At 38.8% G+C, this 20,479-nt stretch overlaps 1 protein-coding gene, 1 long non-coding RNA gene and 1 pseudogene across 2 annotated transcripts in view; 2 read left to right on the forward strand and 1 right to left on the reverse strand.

Moving 5' to 3' along the window:
* The first annotated feature begins 2,390 nt into the window (after positions 1 to 2,390).
* Positions 2,391 to 5,859, forward strand: LOC131229115 (uncharacterized). Its single transcript, XR_009163181.1, has 2 exons — positions 2,391 to 2,942; positions 5,568 to 5,859. It is a non-coding gene; the product is annotated as an uncharacterized LOC131229115 (long non-coding RNA).
* Positions 5,860 to 6,311: 452 nt separating this feature from the next.
* LOC131229858 (1-deoxy-D-xylulose 5-phosphate reductoisomerase, chloroplastic-like) lies at positions 6,312 to 8,905 on the forward strand (annotated as a pseudogene).
* A 3,903-nt stretch (positions 8,906 to 12,808) lies between these two features.
* Positions 12,809 to 20,479, reverse strand: part of LOC131229101 (protein DROOPING LEAF) — a 35,578-nt gene continuing 27,907 nt past the window's right edge. The window contains exons 5-7 of the mRNA XM_058224970.1: positions 13,558 to 13,633; positions 13,377 to 13,454; positions 12,809 to 13,041 (exon numbers count right to left, since the gene is read on the reverse strand). Of these exons, the coding sequence (XP_058080953.1) occupies positions 12,976 to 13,041; positions 13,377 to 13,454; positions 13,558 to 13,633 (220 nt within the window). The 3' untranslated portion in view covers positions 12,809 to 12,975. The remainder of the gene's footprint in view (positions 13,042 to 13,376; positions 13,455 to 13,557; positions 13,634 to 20,479) is intronic.

Raw genomic sequence — 20,479 nt, forward strand, 5'->3', positions numbered from 1 at the left:
GAGAGAGAGAGAGAGAGAGAGAGAGAGAGAGAGAGAGAGAGACTTTTACCTACGAAATATTTCATCAGTATAAGTCCCATCCACGTTTTTTACCTACGAATATTTTCGTAGGTAAAAGTCTCCACTACGTTTTTACCAATACTTTATAAGTGAAAAATATAAGACTTTTACCAACGAAACTTTTCCGATCCACATTTGTTACCTACGAATCTTTTTGTAAGTAAAAGTCTCCTCTACGTTTTTGCTACTATATTTGTAAGTGAACAATATAAAATATAACACTTTTACCAACAAAAATTTTCGTCGATAAAAGTCACATCCACATTTTTTACCTACGAATATTTTCATAGGTAAAAGTCTCCTCTACGTTTGTTTCAAAAAATTTTAAGTGAAAAATATAATACTTTTACCAACGAAAATTTTTGTCGGTAAAAGTGGTTTTGTGCTTTTTACCGACGAATATTTTCGTCGGTAAAAGTCTTACCGCGAAATTTTCAAAATAGCGCGAAAATTTTCTATCTTAAAAATTAAAATACTTTTACCGACAAAAATTTTCATCGGTAAAAATATTATTACCGATGAAAAATTTTCGTCGGTAAAAGTGGAGTTCTACCGACGAGAACAAAATTTCGTCAGTAAAAACGTACTTTTACCAACGAAATTTTTTTCGTCAGCAAAAATTTCGTTGGTAAAAGTGTTGTTTCTTGTAGTGAGGCAACTGAGGCTAAAATTTGGATTTAATCTCAGTTGGAAACAATGGAAGTTAAAATTTTGATTTAGCCTCATTTCATGACAATTAAAGCTAAAAATGTTCTTTTAGCTTCACTTGAAGATCCGAGACAATAAAAGTCGTTTTAGCTTTAGTTGTTAAAACCGAGGTTATAGCATTTAGCCATTGTGGTTCCAACCTCAGTTTGGATAATTTAGGTAAAATTAAGGCTAAAGGCTTTAGCCGCAATTTTTAACCTTTTTATCCATAATTTTGAACCGAGGCTAAATGCCTATTTTCTTGTAGTGCCCCGTACTTCTACTCTTTGCACATGTTCACAGTGGCTAACACCCGTAGAAATGGTACTTATTACATGAGGATTCATGCAGAGATTGAGCAGCTACAATGGTATTTTTGTCGAAATCCTTACTCTAATACCAACTTAAGGTGTGTAGGGATTGACAGATTGACGACCATCCACCCAAACATTTACGACGACTCTCTAGCTTCCAACTCCAATAAATGAATTTGATTAAATTTCAATCAAACAACACTCCAACTAATCTTAATTATAACTTTTAACTAATCCGATCATTAAATGTCAAAGACTCCAGCCATCCATGAGCCTTCATGTAAGCAAGTCCTACATGGACTGCATCATAATCTGTCTCACTCGCACACATCTTCCCAACTTCAAATCTCTCTCTCTCTCTCTCTCTCTCTCTCTCTCTCTCTCTCTCTCTCTCTCTCTCTCTATACACACACACATACACGCACGCACACACACACATACATATGAGTAATGCTCACATGCAACTAGTTCGACAATTCAAATTGGTCCAACTAGCTGTATATTAAATAGCTTAAATTTCTCTTTCAATTCAACGTAATGCACCACATGAAGATGTGTGAGATCAAGTCTTACGTGAGTGTCATGGAAATTAAGTGTCAAAGATGCATGAAGATGTGTGAGATCAAGTCTTACGTGAGTGTCATGGAAATTAAGTGTCAAAGATGCAGTTCGTTTGTCAAATAGAGTCTAATAATTAAATTTTATCTACTAAAACTTAGTAAATATTTCTCACCATTGCAACCGCACATGTAAGTTGAATATGAACCATTGGAATGGATATTTAATGTCCTATTTATATTTATATTTTTACAGAAAAATAATATATTATTGATCACGAAAAATAAAATAAAAAATTGTCTTCACCTGATTATAAGGGACCTTACCTAATTAATAGATCGGATTTCTTATATTTGTGACACTTCGTCCAAATACCTCACATGCGCATAACGTTTTAGTCATTCAAATTTCTTTAGAAAGAATCAACTTCCTATTCTCTCTCTCTCTTCATTTAATGCATCTCTATTGTTTAATGTTCTCTCCCACCACAAAAATGAAAACCATTATAGTTCTCTTCAACCTAGAGAGGGCTCTTGGAGGCCCACCATGATGTATGGCTTTTATCCACGCTCACCTCTATTTTTCTAGATCATATTAGACTATGAACCTAAAAATGAGGCAGATCCAAGGCTCAAGTGGATCACACAATGGGGATTGAACGCCCACCATTAAAAACTTCTTGAAAGTTAGAAGTTACGGATCAAGCTGATATTTGTGTTTTCCCTTCATCCAGGTCTGTGTGACACTACAACAAAAGCCGGCTTAGCCGACGATGTGTGTGGCTGGTTTACCGGCGCTAATTAAAATGGGGCGTCGGTCCGTAATCGAGTATAAATACCGTACGTACCAAAAGACCTAACCCTTTTTTCTCCCCTCCCGACGCTCTCTCTCTAACTCTCTCTCCATCCCTACTCTCTCTCTCTCTCTCTCTCTCTCTCTCTCTCTCTCTCTCTCCCTTTACATGCAGCGACGGCCATCGTCATCTCCACCTCTACCATCCCTTTCTCAATCGACCCTCTCTCTCTATATTTCCCCTTTTCCCTCTCTCAATCGACCATCTCTCTTCGTTTCCCCTTTCTCAATCCACCTCTACTCCTCCAGGGTTTCTCTCTCTCTCTCTCTCTCTCTCTCTCTCTCTCTGTGTGTGTCTGTCTCTTAGGGGTTTTTAATCTCTATCTCTCTTTTAACATGTCTAAGGATGAGATACGAGGATCTCTGCAATCTGATGTATGATATGGACATCAAGGAAGCCTTAGCCACTTGCATCTCAAGCATTCAATGGATCTCTCCATAAAGCATGAATATCTCCCCGAAGATCTACAAGTTGTCTCTCTGTATATGTCTATCATCCATCTGTTAGATCGATTTTTTTTTTCCAGATTTTGTCTATGACTGTAGGTTATAAAACGAGGTGCAAATGATTGAATCTGTGAAGTTTTCATCAACCTTTTTTGAAAATTTGGTTATGTTATGCTTTGACACCTTACATGCTCGATTAAATGCTAAACGCGGCCCAAACTTGTGGATTGTCTTTTTCCATTCATTTTAGTTCTATTGAAAATGAACAGTTTATCTATTTACTTATCTAACATTAGTTCTCGTTAGATTCTCATGCAAGAAGGTTCATAGGCAATCAAGTAGTTGAAAGAGGGAGAAAGGTCAGATCGATAGTAGTGAGACAAGATGTATTGTGGTGGGAAATTGACATTTGAGACCGTACTCCATTCACGAGATTAAAATTGCAAGTGATTGTCTAAATCCCAAATGCTGTTACTGTGTTAATTTTATATATGCATATTGTTATTTGATTTCATCATTTTGTGCTATCTAGCTCTTGAGCGTAACCATTTCCATACCTTTTTTTTTTCCCCAATTTCATAAAGCATAAACAGAGCATTCGAGAACTTGTCTTTTTTCTTTTCTGAAAATAGTTGCTATATTTAGCTATGCACTTGGCTTTTTATCTTTTTTCTTTTATGAAATTAGTTGCATATGTAGAGGTTATAGTGCTCCTAGTTACACCGGTTCACTTGGACAGTCCGATTGAGTGACCTGAACTGTTCATTAACTCCAGAACACATTTCATGGACTACCATGCTAAAATTGCACTGATCAGATGAATTATAGTCATCCATTTTTCAAGCCATGGATAGGAGTAAACATTGGGCAGGTCTTAATTTATATTTTTGTCACTTCATTTATATGCTTTCCTAGAGAAAAAATATCATAAGTATGCTTATTAGTTTCAGACAGAGATTAAAGGTGTATTGCCTCAAGCCTTCATCAAGGTTGGGTAAATTCAATTCACAGTAGTGTTTTTCCATCGAAGCTGGTTGAAAGATGGACTCCGCTACCTCATGGTTTTTGGAAATCTGGGTGGGTTTGAAGGATGATGTTAGGTATGAAAATGGTTTCATTCATCTTTGCTTTTTTGGGGTAGTGGTGAAGCAATCAACGACAGAAATACTATTTTCAAAGAAAACTAAATTGGTGCTTGTTGTCAAAGGATATTCTTGCAACTTTGTTTCTTGGGTGTTTGGTAGCCCATCTAATCTGGTGCCTTCGAAACTGTTTTTCTCAACTAATGAAATCAAGAACATCTCTTCAGTAGACCATTTACTGGGGGCTGATGTCTGGTAGGCAGTTGGTCATTGGTGAAACATGATTCACAAAGCTGACCCCAAATAGCTGGGACAAGGATATGATGATGATATCATCTTTTAGCCGTTGCAGTTAATCTAGCTGATGTTGTTATAAGTCTGGTGCTTTCCTATGCTTTTGCAGATTGGGATATTAACTTGATGTGTATTTTCAGGAAGCCACAGCATATTCTCGAACCTGGCGGGGGCACTTGCAGAATTTGTTGGGCTATGCTTGCTCTGTGTACTGTGTGTATAAAATTAATGATTAAGGTATGCATATGAAACCTTAGGCATCTTTTCTTTATTTGTTTTCCAATCTTTTCTCTGACCAAATTATGCTCTCGTCCTTTTATCATCTGTTCTTTCTTTACCTGGTTTTACACAGTTAGTTACTATTGAGCAAGGTATGTGACTGTTATCGTTGATTTTTGCGGTCTTTGCGGAGTGTGGTTTTCAAGGAGGTATGTTTTTGTAAATTTCTCATGGATCCCTCTTAAATCAAAATTGTTCAACTATTCTCCTATAAATCTATTCCAAGATAACGGTCTTACATTCCAGTTAGGTTGCACGCACATTTCATGTTTTTTGCATGTTGTAATTTTGTTATTTACATTGGTTCAAGAAATCAGGAAATGATGCAGTTGTCCTTGTTTTGCATCGGGGTTTTGAATATAGGTCATGGTTTTGAGCTTTTACAAGTGTATTTGCCTTTTTTGTAAGAAAATAGTTCATCACTTAATGGACCTATCTTTACAGTTATCCAGCCATTTTGGTGGCCAATTATGGGTATGGTCCCTGATCATTTGGTCTAGTCCAGGTTTTGAAAAGCTTAGCATTCACAATGAGGAAGTAGACTTCAAACTGAGTTGCATACTTCTCAAGTGCAACTTGATGGTAACATGATTTCAATTTAGGCCCTAGTCCTCAATATCAGTACTAAGGATGGTAATTGCAATCTGGTTAATCCACTTCATTGAACTAATTACTGGTCTTCTGTTTGATAGTGCATCCAAATGCAGCTTTAATGATGATTTTTGGAGTATTTCAAACTACATAAGTAATAGTTTCACATTGTCAAACCACAATAATGGTGTGAACTTAAGACACTTCAATTGAAGATTGACATGCAGATGTTCTTGTAGTTTCTTTATTAACTTTCTTATACTTAAGCTAGAATTAAGCTTCAACTTCAGTGGGTTCTGCCATTTCGAAATAATAAGAAGACAACTATTTTAGCGCTCTCTTGTTTCTTTCTCATGATTGTCCTTTTTTTAATTGAAAAATCATTGTTTACTTTTTGTCACAGACTAGAAGAAAAGCTCTTGGACATGGAGACCGTGGATATTCTAAGGCAGCAGGCCTTGTTAAAAACACCTGTAAAACACATGTCAGGGCATTTGTCAATTCCAAAAAATGAAGGTGTATATGAGTTCTGGATTAGTTTAAATCTTTATTTCATGGTTCTCCTCAGGATGGTTCTATCTTAGGATTTCTTTACGTGCAGAATTTGGAGAATGGTCACCATGAGAATGAAGAGCCCAAAGGCAAAACTGTAGGTTCAATGATTTAATTATTTTATATTATTGTCTAATTGTTTATTTGTGTCCAGTTTTACCTTTTTGTGTTGAGGCCTAAGGAAGAGCAATTTCTATATGTGCCACAAAGTGTAACTCCTGCTACCAAGAATAATGCATTATCCGATCACATTGTCAACCAAATTGCAATAAATCAAGCTGATAAAGAAGGAACTGAACAATGTGGAACTGGGCCCCATATCTGCTGCTATGACCTTTAAAATTATTTGGTACACAACTCGAATTGCATGGAATTGCAACTTGGGCTTCCACCATTACTATGAATTAGAATGGTGCCATATTAATGTGTATTTTGTATTGGATTGTACTTGCCTGCAAACAGTACCTTTCAAAATGTAGCATATCACAATATGGTAGCTTGTATTCTATATATTTCATTCAAATGTCTGTATCTCACTTTTGCTGTCACCTTTTCTAACTTGGGATCTACCTTAACTGTTGTTTGCAAATTCAAAATGCAAGAGGTACTTCCACAGCCAGCTGAAGCTGTCAAAGCTTTCCTGGACCATGTATAGGAAGCAATATAAGGAGGTGATATTCATTTTATTTCTCTAATTTTGCTTGAGATGGGCCTTCTTGCTTTTTGTTGTGCAATTTTGTCAAGTGGTTTTGCCCATTGATTGGGTGGTGGAAATTAAACTTTTATGGTTCCTCAATGAGGCAACCTAGCACAATACTAGATTGGAGTCTTAGTACATGATAGAGGCCAAAATTGAATGTTCTTTTCTGGCCTCTGTTTTTTGGTGATGCTTTGGAAGCATTGTTGAAGTTTTCAGCTTCTAACTGCTTCTGTATTCCCATTGGAATTTCAAACTTTGATCATCAATGTGGGAATTCAAATGTGTCAACTTAGTGAGTTCTAGATTTATGCTCATGACAATCATGTTTATAGTAGATTTTAGTCATTTTCACTTTCATGTTTGTGAAGATTCTCAATTTGAATCAGTCACATGCTGTTATAAATTCTTCAATCATTTAGGAACTGCTATAGGATGAGGGGGGCAAAAGACCAGTGCTCTCATTAACCTTGGAGCTTTCTACATTGTGGGAATTCCAACTGTTGTTCTCTTTGCTCGTCTTCCATTTTGGAGGAAAGGTGAGCTTTCATCTTTCATGGCTACACCCTTCTTGTAAAGGTTTGCTAATTCAATAGACAACAGACATTCCAACACATGAGAATGTGACATACATGTGCTACATCTAGGTTGTGCATCAGGTAGACCACCCCAATATGATCTTTTGTGGACCTACTATAGTTTGTATCCGTTTTCTCTTCACTAAGTCATTTTATTACAAATTTTTTTTTTCGTTGCAGGGAGTGTTTAGCAAAGTAAAGTCAGCAGCTATGGTGGATACTCACAATCTCATGTTCAAGTAGATATGGTTGCCTTGCATGTTTGTGTGCGTATGGAGAAATGCATAAAAGTTCATATGGAGAAATATGTTACACCCAAATCTCAACCAGATTACACGCATAATCATACAAATTCAAATGCCAAGGGCCTGTTTGAGTGCCACTTTAAAATGAGTGCATACCACTTTAAAAGATAATTTAAACACTGGTAAGAAAGGACTTGAATCTACTGAACATGTCATTATATTGCTTTCTTATGCCTAAGATTGAAATTTTTTGAGACTGAAAGTGATTTCAAATTTCAATGCTTACGTAACATTCAAAAATTATTTTTTTAATTGAATAGGTGAAAACATTACCTCAATTGGTTGCTGTTACAAATGAGTCATTAGTTGGTGAACTCAAAGAGGCTTTGGCTGATGCTGAACACAGGCCTGAGATCATTCTTGGAGAGGAAGTTGTCATAGAGGTCTGCCACATTATCTAGTTTCTTTTCTATTTATGGTTAGTGGCAATTTCATTCTTTAATGTAGCTTTAAAAATTTTCAGGTTGCTCGCCACCCAGATGTTGTCACAGTTGTCACACGAATGGTAGGCTGTGTAGGTTTGAAGGTAAAAGCAGAAGTCCTTTTGATTGATCATCATAAAATTCCCTTACAGATAATTTATTTTTGCACCATAGATTATGCATCTTGGTATATGTCCTGATTTGAAAAGTCATCTTATACACCAAAATTAATACCAAGCTGGCTGAGTATTCACCTCTTTCTTTTCTTAAAGCCTACCATGGCTGTAATAGAGGCAGGAAAAGATAGAGAATTGGCTAATAAAGAGATCCTAATTGCTGGAGGTCCTTTTGTACTTCCTCTGGCGCACAAGTAAAAAGTAAAAATACTTCCTGCATATTCAGAACATTTTGCTATATTTCAGGTATATAAGCTTATTGTTAGGAAGTCACCATATGCCATTCAGAACATTCTGCAGATTCACCATCTGCTTAGAGTTAGAAGCTTATGTATTTTGTAACCAACAGGTTCTCTGTCTAATATCAGGAAGTGTTAGTTACAGCGATTCACAATATCAAAGCAACTATAACCCCATAATCCATGATGAATTATTTAACTAAATAATAGGGTGTTGTTGGATGCAACCAATTATGGCAATATGCTCCAGCAAAACAAGCATCCAATAAGAATGTTCCTTCAGAAAAAGGAAATTCATATTTCAATATAAAAGTCAGCGCGTGTTAATTTAGAAAAGAAAAAGAAAAGGAGTTGAGCTGTATTACATGACCCTCACTAGTGTTTACTCAATCCCCAATTGAGGCGTTATTTTCTAGTAATAGATAATCCACTTGTACTTTTTTTCCCGGAAAGGTGGGAGCACACAAAAATATAGGTCCTCATCTATCCTATAAGCGCAAGTAAAAATAGAACGGAAACAAAGCCACGGCTTGAGAGGCAAACATGACAGCAGATTCTCTTGTGAAAGATGTGAAAGATGGCACATGCAGGAACAATTTATTGGTGTTAGATCAGAGATGATCTTCATCCCGATTTTTCTTTTTTATTTGTGTTGCAGCCCCTCACTGCTTTCACTGTTATTGCTGTCAATTTTGCCTGTTCCATTGTCAATTATGCCATTGATGGGAAGCCACGTAAAGCGTCGAAAAACCAACTTCCATGGAGCAGCTAAGGACTAGCCTGGTTCTGGCTATCATAGGAGCAATTTTCAAAGGGCTAATGGTGGGTGATCCACTCTTCTCATTGCAAACAAGTGGGGCAATCCAGAGCTCAAATCACTTCAGCCTTTTGACGCCACTCGTGCTAGGAGTAAGACCATATAGAGGATTTGTTTTTATTTATTTACATTCAAGACCATTTATTGTAATTTTTTTTTTATTGTGTGGTAATATAAATTTTGTTTAATATTCAGTTTTATTTGTATTGCATCATTTTTATGTTTCAAATATTTAAAAAAAAATTACTGGCATGCTAGGGCCTCACAAATCCATACAAAGGCCTCTACCGGCGCTTGCGTAGAAATCTTACGGCGCTTTTTCGCAAGAAAAAGTGTCCACTAACCATTTTTAGTGGCACTCTAAGTGATTTTTAGAGGCGCTTTTTCGTGTCGGAAAAACAGACAGCTATCGGCGCTCAAAAAGGCGCCGCTAGAAGTTACCTAGCGCCGCCAATGCTTTTAGCGACATACCCATTTATCGGCGCTTGACTAGTGCCTATAATAGAATCGCCGGCGCTTTTAGGGACTTATAGCAGCGCTTGTGAGCGCCGCTAAACGTCTCATTTGTTGTAGTGTGACCTTATGAACAGGTAAGATGGCAAATAAATATCATCGTCATCCCAGGAAGATTTCAACGGTGGGATTATTATTACAACTATTTTTTGTGGTGTGGTCCAATTAAATTTTGGATTTTACTGGTTGTTGGGCTCATGCACTAAAATAATTGGAGAAAATTAATGAACAGTGGATATAACACATGCATCATGGCTGGCACATAGAATTTGCCATGTCAACACAGCACCAGCCTAGGTTGCTTTGTTGCTGCCCAATCGGAGTCAGTTTGTAAATCGGGTGATGGTTTGTAACCCTGGGTCACACGTTAGTGGGTGTTTCACTGACCAGGGGGCATGTTCATGTACTTGTTGTATATCAAGGATGTCCATTAGTCCCGGTGGATAGTGCGGTACAAGCTTAGGGAGTTCAACTCGCGTCCAGGTGTGTACGTTGGGATCTTCATGCCACTCAATCTTCTGCCATCAAAACTTCTCTTCATCTGTTCGTAAACAACTCCATGGCGCAATCCGTGTGGTCAGTTATTGGCTATTCGCTGGGGATTAGCGTCATGCCTGTTCTCTCGATTGAAGCCAGGCTTCAAAAGTGGTGGGCGGGAGCATCTTCCTTGCAGCGTCGGTCGGTAAGCAACATGCTCATTCCCTACTTTTTAATCTAGGAACTGTGGAAAGCTCAAAATGCAGCTGTTTTTGATAGTCGATCGGTGTCCACAGATCGTGTGATTCAGAAAATCAAATGGTAGTTTACTCTTCTGAATGGTGATATAACCAATGGTTGTTTGTCAAGGAGAAGGGGGCCTCAAAATTGGAGGCTTTGGGATGTTGCGCCTTCTTACTCAGGAAACAATAGTCGTCTGTTCCTCATCAAGTGGGAAAGGCCTTCCATGGGATGGGTTAAAATTAACATTGACGGCTCAGCCAGGGGAAATGTGGGGAACTCAGGGGGTGGTGGCATCGGTAGAGGGGTGAAGGGGGAGTTCATTTTTGCATTTTTTGCTAGTTATGGTGTTGGATCAAATACTATTGCGGAATTGCGCATTGTGCATGATGGCCTATTGATGGGTCTTCAAAGGGGCTTTCGACAAATTATTTTGGGGTTCGATTCGCAGCTGGTAGTTGATCTGATCAATGGTGGGGCGCAGCCTGGATGGAAATGGAAATATTGGTTGCATAGGATCAACCAGTTGAGAAGGGGGGTTTCGACCAGAGTGATGCACGTCCTAAGGGAAGGTAACTCTCCGGCTGATTTTCTAGCCCATCTAGGAAGTGCATCTCAGTCCTGGTTTTGCTTCAAAAACTAATCTGAGATCCCTCGTCAGGTTCGTGGTTTCATTTTTCTTGATAAAGTGGGTTTGGGATTGATTAATATACGGTGATCTTAGGTGATGTTAAATATGTATTTATTTTGCTGTTTTTCACGTCTGGGGCTCCAGTTTTATGTAAGGGAGTCCCCAGTTTTGTATAGCTCGATTTTTTGGAAATGAACACAGACACTTTTTGAAAAAAAAAAAAAAAAAAGCTACTTCCTATATATTAAAAAAAAAAAAAATTAAAAAAAAAAAAAGGATGTCCATTAGTTTTTCCAGATCAATATCCACTGTTTCGTGTGGTATGATCCATGAGTGGATATTGAACGCACACCATTGAAACATTCATAGGGCCCACGATGATGTTTATTTTCTAGCTAACATGTTTTCAAGGTCACACAGACCTGGATGAAAGGAAAACAAAAATATATACTTGATTCAAAACTTCCATGGCACCTAAGAAGTTTTGAATTGTAAGCTCTTAATCCACACTAATTTCTATGGTGTGGTCCACTGAGCTTTGGGTGTGCCTTATTTTTTAACTCATACTCTAATTATCTGGAAAAATAAATGAGCAGTGTGAATATAACACACACATCTTGTTGGGGCCTAAAAAAGCAACAGGAGTCCAGAGCAGCAACGACATACTTTACAATGCTTCGGGACTGGATTAGGTGTGGGTGGCCTCACCCAATACGGTGCCTCCCTGATGGAGGGGCCCACCTGGATGCATGTATTGTATATTCACGCCGTCCATTCATTTTCCCAGGTACTTTAGGTCATGAACCCAAAAATCAAGCAGATAAAAATTGTAGAGTGGGCCCTACGAGGGTTTCGACGACCGGTGTCATTATCACCGCTGCTTCCACTGGTGTGATCCACTTGAGAATTAAATTTGCCTTATTATTGAGAATTTCTTATGAAATGATATGAAAAAAAAAAAAAAAAAAAAAAAGAAAGATGGACAGTAGATGAAACTGTAGATCACGGTGGCCCCTCGGAGCCCCTGCCCATCCCAGCAAGGGATGGGCGGGATTATTACCTAATTAAAACTCATGTGGACCACCCAGCTAGAAAAAGTGGGTCGGGGAATCCCTACCGGTGAAACCTCCGTGGGTTCACCATGATGTATAGATGCCATTTATACCGTTCATGAGGTCAATCCTACCGGGATGGAAAAAAAAAAAGGCATGATCCAAAACTTTTTTAGTCGCATGAATGTTTCAACGGTGAAAGTTCGATCCTCACCCTTTCCTGTGGTGTGGCAAAGTGGGCCCTACGAGGGTCTCGAGTTTTAAATCTATATTATTGTTGGATCCATGTCCTAACATGATCTAGCAAAACTGATGGGCCAGATAGATTTATCACAGATATCACGGTGGGCCCCACCAAGCTTCCTGTTGCAGCAATACAGGGGGAGAGAGAGTGTTAATAAAGGAAAGAGGGACTAAATGAAGAGAGGGAGGAAGATGAGGAAGCTTGTTTTAAAAGAAAAAGGAATATACAGAGAATTTGTACACTTGCTTTTTATTTGGTCAATCCACCGCATGTGTAATAAATCCGGTCAGTTAAACAGTTATAGTCCCTTATAAACATATAAGCATGTCAAATATATAAAATATTATTTTTCTATAATTAATAATTAGATATTCTTCTACAGGAAAATTAAGTTGTTAGAAATTCATTTTAACAATTCAAATTCAACTTGCATGTGTGGCTAAGTGATTACAATCATTTAATAATTTCTTTCGCAAATAAAATAAAATTAGTATGTCCTATTTTCTAAATGATTAGATATGTGACACATTCCCATTGTACCTATATAAAACTTGATGAATGTACCCTCTAATAAGGAGGCATTACATGTGAATAAAGAGAGATGCCTTTTGTATTTATAATGCACAACTAGTTGGACCAATTTGAATTGTCTAACTAATTGTGTGTGAGCATTTCTCTCCCTCTCTCTATATGTGTATGTGTGTAAAGTAACAAAAGCCAAATATTATTCAAATCCCCACAGTTGATCCATTTTGAGTACAAAATACTAGATAAGTTACATCTTCGTAATAAAACATGCACTAATCCATCAAGCAACAAACGTCACTGAGCAAAGAAAGAGTTTAAGAACAAAAGCTGATCAAACAACCTAACCGTCTTTCTTCACGCACTGCACTTCATCAACACCCTCCAGAAGAACCCCATTAGCTCGTTCCTGCACAGCCCATTCAAACCCCATAAAACCATGAACCATAACCACACCTCCACACCTTCCAAGCTGACTGGAATTTCTGCATGATCTGATCCGTCTATCATATGGTGCACATTCCATGGCCCAAAGTTCAGTCCAATCCACGCATCAGGTGGGCCACACCATATGAACAAACAGGTAGCTAGAATAATTTATTTTACTTGTCCATTTGTTTCCTACACTGGCCCATCATTTGGGTTGATTGTCTGATTTCCTGCCGATATCATGGATGGCTTGGATCTTCACCATGTATGCCAGCTTCGCATGTTTAGTGAACCTCATTAGATTTCTTTACTTACATGTTCGTGGATGATATTTACTAGCTTTTCATTCTCAGGAGCCGATCCATGCGTCGTGTTCGGGTCATTCCTAGCCCACTGTCAATTATTCAGGATCAAAATATTAATTAATTAATTAATTAAAAATAAAAAGGATAGAAAATATGATTCAGTTAAATGAGAAAGTTCCATTGAAATGTACGTTCTTCGCGGCCATGCTAAAGGCTTCACGATGAGGAATATCTGGATTCGCAGCTTTGATCCGCTGTATCTCCTCCCTGTAGACAGGGCCAAATTTCAGTAATAAAAGAGAAATAAATAAATAAATAAAAATCCCCGTATTGTAAGGAGAAGTTGTTGTATTATTAATATGAATGACAGTTATTAGCGGCAGCGGAGACATGCGGGACATCAAACGTGTATATCAGTGGGTATCGTGCACCTTGTGTTGTTTGTGTCTTAAATTTGTCATTAACAGTTTCTGTCGATGTCATTAATATACCACTTGAAGCCATCGAGCAAATGCCGATGCCATCATAAAATTCAAAAAATTTGTGTTAGTTGTTAGAACATTTTAGTGTGGTTACTTTATGTCAATGAAGTAAGTTAGATGTGAATTGATAGATCCTTGATGGGTTGTTGATGACATCGAAGGTCTCATCGAAGATGTTGGTAGAATTATGTAAATCGGGAATTTGTTTTCTATTCCAGTTGTGATAGTATATATGTTGGATGTAATCGGGATTAGGGAATAGAGAGGTATTCTAGGGCTCTCTAATTCATTACTAAGGTTTCTGACGCAGGGGAGGACGTGAGGTCGAGCACCGTCTTCCTCAAGAGGATAACTATTCCGAATCCACGGAACTTCTTTGGACTCCTCACAGAGACTTCTCGAATCCACGAGGAAAGAAAGCAGAAAATAGAAATAAATTCTAATAAATTTGAAACTGATTGATGAATTATTAAAATCGAGTTCACAACCCTTTAAATAAGGGTATCAAGCAATGGGAAAGAAATCATAATCAAACTACAACTCAAACTCCTAGAATCCGCGACTTACTATAAATAGTAAACTTACTATTTATAGACGGTCATGATGTCTACTAGTGCGCAAGGTTTTCGGCCAAAAATAGTAAGTGTCCTATTTGGCTTCACCAAACCGTTCCCCTAATTATTCTAAGCTCTTTTCACGTTGGGCGCAACTCCTAAAGCCCAACGGATGAAGAGTTATAATCAAACTAAAACTTACTATTTATAGTAAAAACAAAATTAAAACAGGGAAACGACCATCAATCAAGGGGTTTTTCGTAATTTCGGGCGGCGCAACCCGACGTAGCGGGTTGGTTGGCTAAAGTAGCTCGTTCTACCCCAAAATCATATATTTTACGTCAGCTAACTCATTCCGGATTGCGAGATACGTCTGATCTAAGGTCCGATGGTCCGAATCACTTCTGTCGTCGACCGGGCCTTTTCTGATCCATCTTGGCCATGAAACTGTCCGCGACCCACTCTACATCAGTTTCAAGGGCATAACTAGGGCTTATGAAGTAGATTCAAGGCTTGTTCGAATTGGTAAGACTCTCTCTTTTAATTTCTACTTTCATAGTGCATTACTTGTCACTTTGTGTCGTGGTTTTTCCCCCCAAGGGTTTTTCCATGTAAAATCTATATTGTTCTTATCTAGACTTGGTTGTACAATTGCATATACTTTTCTTGATTTGTCTATGGGTGTTTCCATGGTTTTCAACAAGTGGTATCAGAGTTATATATCGTTGGGAATAACGCTATACACGAATCGAGTTAGCTCGGTTAACTCGCTCGACTTGACTCGAAAAAGCTCTATTTGACTCGGTTCGAAACTCAGTTCGAGTCAAGTCGACTTGATTTTTGGAGCTCGAAAAAATTTCAGGCCGAGTTCCAGCTTGGTCAAGCTCGAATCAACTCGGATCGAACTAGTTTGATGACTTAGTTATTTTTATATTGATGGTGCTAACCAAGTGTTTGATGAAATGACTCAATGAAGTGTTGTTTCAGGTGTATACATTCTCTGTGAGATTGGCTGGTAGTGAGGAAGGTATGGATATGAAATAAATCACTACCAAAAGAAAAACATTACATGATAATACCTTTGGATCTTGATTTTGATGCTGCCTACTGAGTATTTGATGAAATACCTATAAACTACTGCTGATGTTTTGCATACTGTGAGATATTGAAGGTGCACTCCATGTGTTTGAGAAAATGCCCCACTAGCTCGAACTCGGCTTGTATTGGCCCGAGCTGTTGACCGAATCGAGCCGAGCTAGCCAGTCAAGCTCAAGGACCGAGCCAAGCCGAGTTCAAGCTGGGGTCATCTAGAGGTCGAGTCGAGTCAAGCTATGTCATGCTCGACTTGTGTACAACTCTAGTTGGGAAGCAGATCGAATTTGAAAGTAAGCAGATCGAATCTGAAAGCAATGTATCAATGGCATCTAATCCGAAGTTTAATGTAGAAAAATACTTTGGTAAAAATAATTTTAAACTATGGAAAGTTAAGATGAATGGTTTAAGCGAGAATTTTGAATTGGGTTTGATCATATGCATAAAGTTTCAAAGGGGGCACTCATAATCATGAAGGCACAGAGGAATGGAAACCTTTACAAGTTGATCGGGAGTACTTCATCGGGTGGTCCATACGTATGTGGCATGCATGCGTAGGCCACATGAGTGAACAGGGCATGAAGGTACTTTCTTACCATTATTTAATTCTAGTTTTTAAAAGCATTGATTTTAGTATTTACAAGCAGTGTATTTATGGTAACAGAGATTTCCATTTCACATAACTGTAGAGACTAGTAGCTAGGGACTCCCTCTTCACCATTTTACGAAGACAAGGTGCCTTCATCAAAGCATACATATCATGCATTGCATTAACTAATATTTTCTTATGGATGTTTTTTCTTGTTACTTATGAAATGTATGTGTTATTATTGTGGAATGAGATTTAATTTTCCTCGTCATTTATACTATGTTTTCCATGGAAATATGAAATTATATAGTTTTAAGGAATATGTGAAGTATTTATGCTCTATCATATTCAAATTATTACCTTGAAATTCAATTTTTCGTGTCATTTATGAGAGTCAAAATCTAGAGCTATTACAGATGTTGTTCTTTGAAGTTGTTTATAGTTTAGGTTGCTATATTGTATGGGTTGCAGATTGGGTAGGTGGAGTTTTGCTAGATGTGTCTTTGTGCGTAGGCTAATTACTTCCATTGTTTTATATGGGAGCTGGAGCTCTTCTGGAAATGACCATGTAAGATGGTTGGATGCAAAGTATGCCATGTCTCTATTTTACTATATATTTTTTTAGTGTTTTTAAGGAATATCATGTGATAAGTGAGGCCTATTAGTTTTTTTTGTGCTGCCCCTCTCATATTAGCGGGCCCAATTCATGGGAACTTCTCATGAGGTCGAGCTGTGTGGCCCACACCCTGATGTGTGTTGAAAATCTATCTCATCATCTAGATGAAACATTTCATGGTGGGCCATGGGCTTAAAAATCAAGTCAATCCATGAATTGGGTGGGAAACACCACATACAATAGTTGAGAGGGGTTACCCTCCCATTAAAACATTCATAATCATTTATTGGGCCCACTAAGATGTGATTCACAAATTCAGTCCATTCATTGTGTGTGTCCCACCAGGATTAGGGGTCGGACCAAGTTTTAGCCTCATCCAAAACTCATGAGGTGGGCCCCACCAAGTGCCTTTATATGTTTTAGGCATGTCTTCACATGGTTTTAGATGGTATGGCCCACCTAAGTTCCATATACGGTTGATTTTTAACCTAAAGGGGACCCATCAAATGCACAGTATTGATGTTTGACACACATCACGGGGGTTCCCACACAGATCGACCTCATGAGAGGTCAACCTGATAGTACTATTTCTATATATATATATATATATATATATATATATATATATAGAGAGAGAGAGAGAGAGAGAGAGACACACACATAATTTTTTGTTTTAAAAATGTACAAGTAGAAACAAAAGAAGAAGTTTAGCTATTAATGAGAAGGTCTAGCTCAAAGTATTGAGTAAAGCCCTTCCCCATTAGACGTGCTTTATGGCAAGTAAAGGACCCTATCATGGTTATATTTCAAAATGTACACCCACTTTCAACCAATAACCTAACAGCCCATGGGCAAAACAACTAACTCTCATATTCCTTAACACTCTTGGGCATCATCTCATCATTCATTATTGCATTCCATTAGGGATTTATATACAACTTTTTTTTTTTATGTTGTAGTGGATGAGATGTTTTTATTGACTCAAAAATAGTATTATTGACTTGAATTCACCATTGTCGTTATTGGTTCACAATTGGAGATCCCTAGTAAGGGCCTAGATGATGGAGAAGAAAGGGGTTAGGAACCCTTCTCTGCCGCACTGACGTGTTGTCTCCATTTTATAGGATTTATGAATTTTTTTGGATTATGGGCAAAACTAAAATAACTCAACTACGATCATAACCATGGAGATGGAATGCTTGATATTGATCATAATTGAGGTGATTATTTCAAAAACTAAAAAGAAAATACAACAGGGAGTGTGTGAGAAAGGAGATGTGCAGTATAAATGTAAATGTGATGACAAGCCATAAATGAACAACATGGGATGAATGTTAGGGCACACAAATATGAATAATGTTCTTAAGATGGTCCTGTTGTGCGGTCGCACAATAGAGATGGATTGCGCAACTGCACAATGGTGATAATGGTGCCAGAATACTAGCTTGCAGGCAGGCTACCCAGATTGGACAGAAACCTATTGTGTGACCGCACAACAGGGGTATGATGCACGATTGCACAATGACCCTCGGTTGTGTGAATCTTGCAATTCACATGTGTGGAGGCCTATAAATACCTCTCTCCTCTCATTTGAACGATGAATAAGTGAAGAGTTATAGAGAGATTAGAGGAATCTTCAAGAGTCTTCCAGAGCCAAGAGTCGCAACATTCAAGTATCCCACGGTGCGACATGGGAGAAGAGAATAGAAGGAAGAAGATGCAAGGAGCAGAGTGGAAGAACAACCTATTGCGTGACTATGCAACAAGGACTATTTGCACAACCGCGCAACAAAAGCCCCCACTATATTCGATGATTATGCACCATTAGAGATTAGTCTAAGATTTGATCTTCTATGCCCGATTAATATGGGATTTGATCTCCTATACACATATTTTAGGCATTTCAGCATGGAACAGGGGTTTCAAACCCCACAACTCCTATGTCATTACGATGAACGCTATGCAAGCCGAGATGCTACCGAAATTATCATTATTGAACTATTTTCAATTATATTGATTACGTGTATTATGTTTTAGAATCAAGGGCAATGTTAGGGATGTAAAAAGAATTCAAATTAAAGAAATAAAATGATGATATTCATTCTTTGACTTTCCTTTGGTATTGTTGAATGTGGATATTCCAATCTTCTTCTTCTTCTTTTTTTGAGAAAAACCCAGTAAATTTCATATATGGGGATCAAGCTGATCACATCTTTACAGAGAGATTCGAGTTGGCTAAAACAAAAAGTGAATGGGCCAACCTATCATGAAGAAAGGAAAACTGCACAAAAAACACTACCACTTTCTCAGCGAACCAAGCCCAACCCTGTCCAAGAAGATGAGACCTTTGGTGTGAGTAGTAAGGTCCGCCAGCATGTAATAGAAGAAAGAGGTTTGGGTCCCGCTACCCAACCTAGCCATGGCGTCTGCGGGTGCGCTGCCTTCCCTTAGGGAGTGGGAGAAGGTCACCCTGGCAATCCAGTAGAGCCATTTCCACCCTGGGGTTGCTGCACCCGAGAGGAAGTTGAAGATTAATTCCGAATCCAATTCGATAATGATCTGATGGTACCCCTTTAAAAGGCCCAGGTGTAAACCATCATGGATGGCTCTGAGTTCCGCATGGGAGTTTTATGCCATCCCATAGCCTTCCGCAAAGGTAAAGAGAAATCCACTCAAATTGTCTCTGCAAAGACCCCCTCCTCCTGATGGGCCAGGGTTCCCAAGGGATGACCCATCGACATTTATTTTGACCCATCCAATAAGAGGCTGCTACCATCTTACAATGTAATTGGAGGGATTGCGCTGCGCATGGGAGGAAAGAGGAGAATACCCTAGAGTGAGTGGCTGATGCAGGCAGGGGGTTTGAGCATGCATAGACCCTGCTTTCTCCTTGAAGAAGTCTAACCACCTTTTAATGGGGGCCCGTAACACCTGTTTGGAGGGCGTGATACCCGAGAACATCGCTGCATTTCAAGCTTTCCAAACCTCCCAGAGCATATAGCATGGAGCCAGCTTATGGGGTAGGGAGGCATGACGGCCCACAGCGAGCGCTGACCACCATTGGACTAGACATTGTTCGACTGTTGAGGCTCGCTGAGTGTCGATGCCAAAGTAGGATCCGATGAATTACCAACCCGTATTAGTTAGGCCACCTTCGAGGAATAAGTGGGAGATTGATTCGCAGTCGATGCCCGACCCGTTAGGATAGGTCGTCGATTCGTTAGAACAACAACAAACACATTTAGTTGCCATATGGATGCATTTCGCCTGGATTCTACATTCTATCAGGACTACCTTCATCAAGATTCTCCACACCAATGTAGATATTTTTGGGGGAAGGGAGGGCTGCCAGATCCATCTGGCCCACTGCTTTCTCGGTTGGGCTGCTCTACATCAGTTCCAAGCCGATGAAACCGAGAATTCGCCTGATGGGGTGAATGGCCAAAAAGGGATATCAGGCCTAGTAGAAATGTAAAAACCTGCTTGAAAGATAAAATCTGACACCGCTTGAGGTAGGAATGTCAATACCAATCATGGGGGGAGAGGGTCTGATCTGCCCAAAAATTGATTAATCTTGAGCTGACGCAGGGAGGGGGGATATGGATCCCATCAATCCCCTGGAGTGGGCCAAGGCCTGTCCAATTCCAACTCCATAGGTTACTGTCTCTTGCACCTATCTGTAGCTGCGCAGCAAACTCCACTGAAGGGAGAAGACGATGGATTTGTTTCCAAATAGGGGAGGCAAAAGCAAGGGTGGGCCTTTGTTTATTTGGGTTGAGG

The sequence above is a fragment of the Magnolia sinica genome, chromosome 16, assembly GCF_029962835.1.
Source record: "Magnolia sinica isolate HGM2019 chromosome 16, MsV1, whole genome shotgun sequence".
Classification (NCBI taxonomy): Eukaryota; Viridiplantae; Streptophyta; class Magnoliopsida; order Magnoliales; family Magnoliaceae; genus Magnolia; species Magnolia sinica.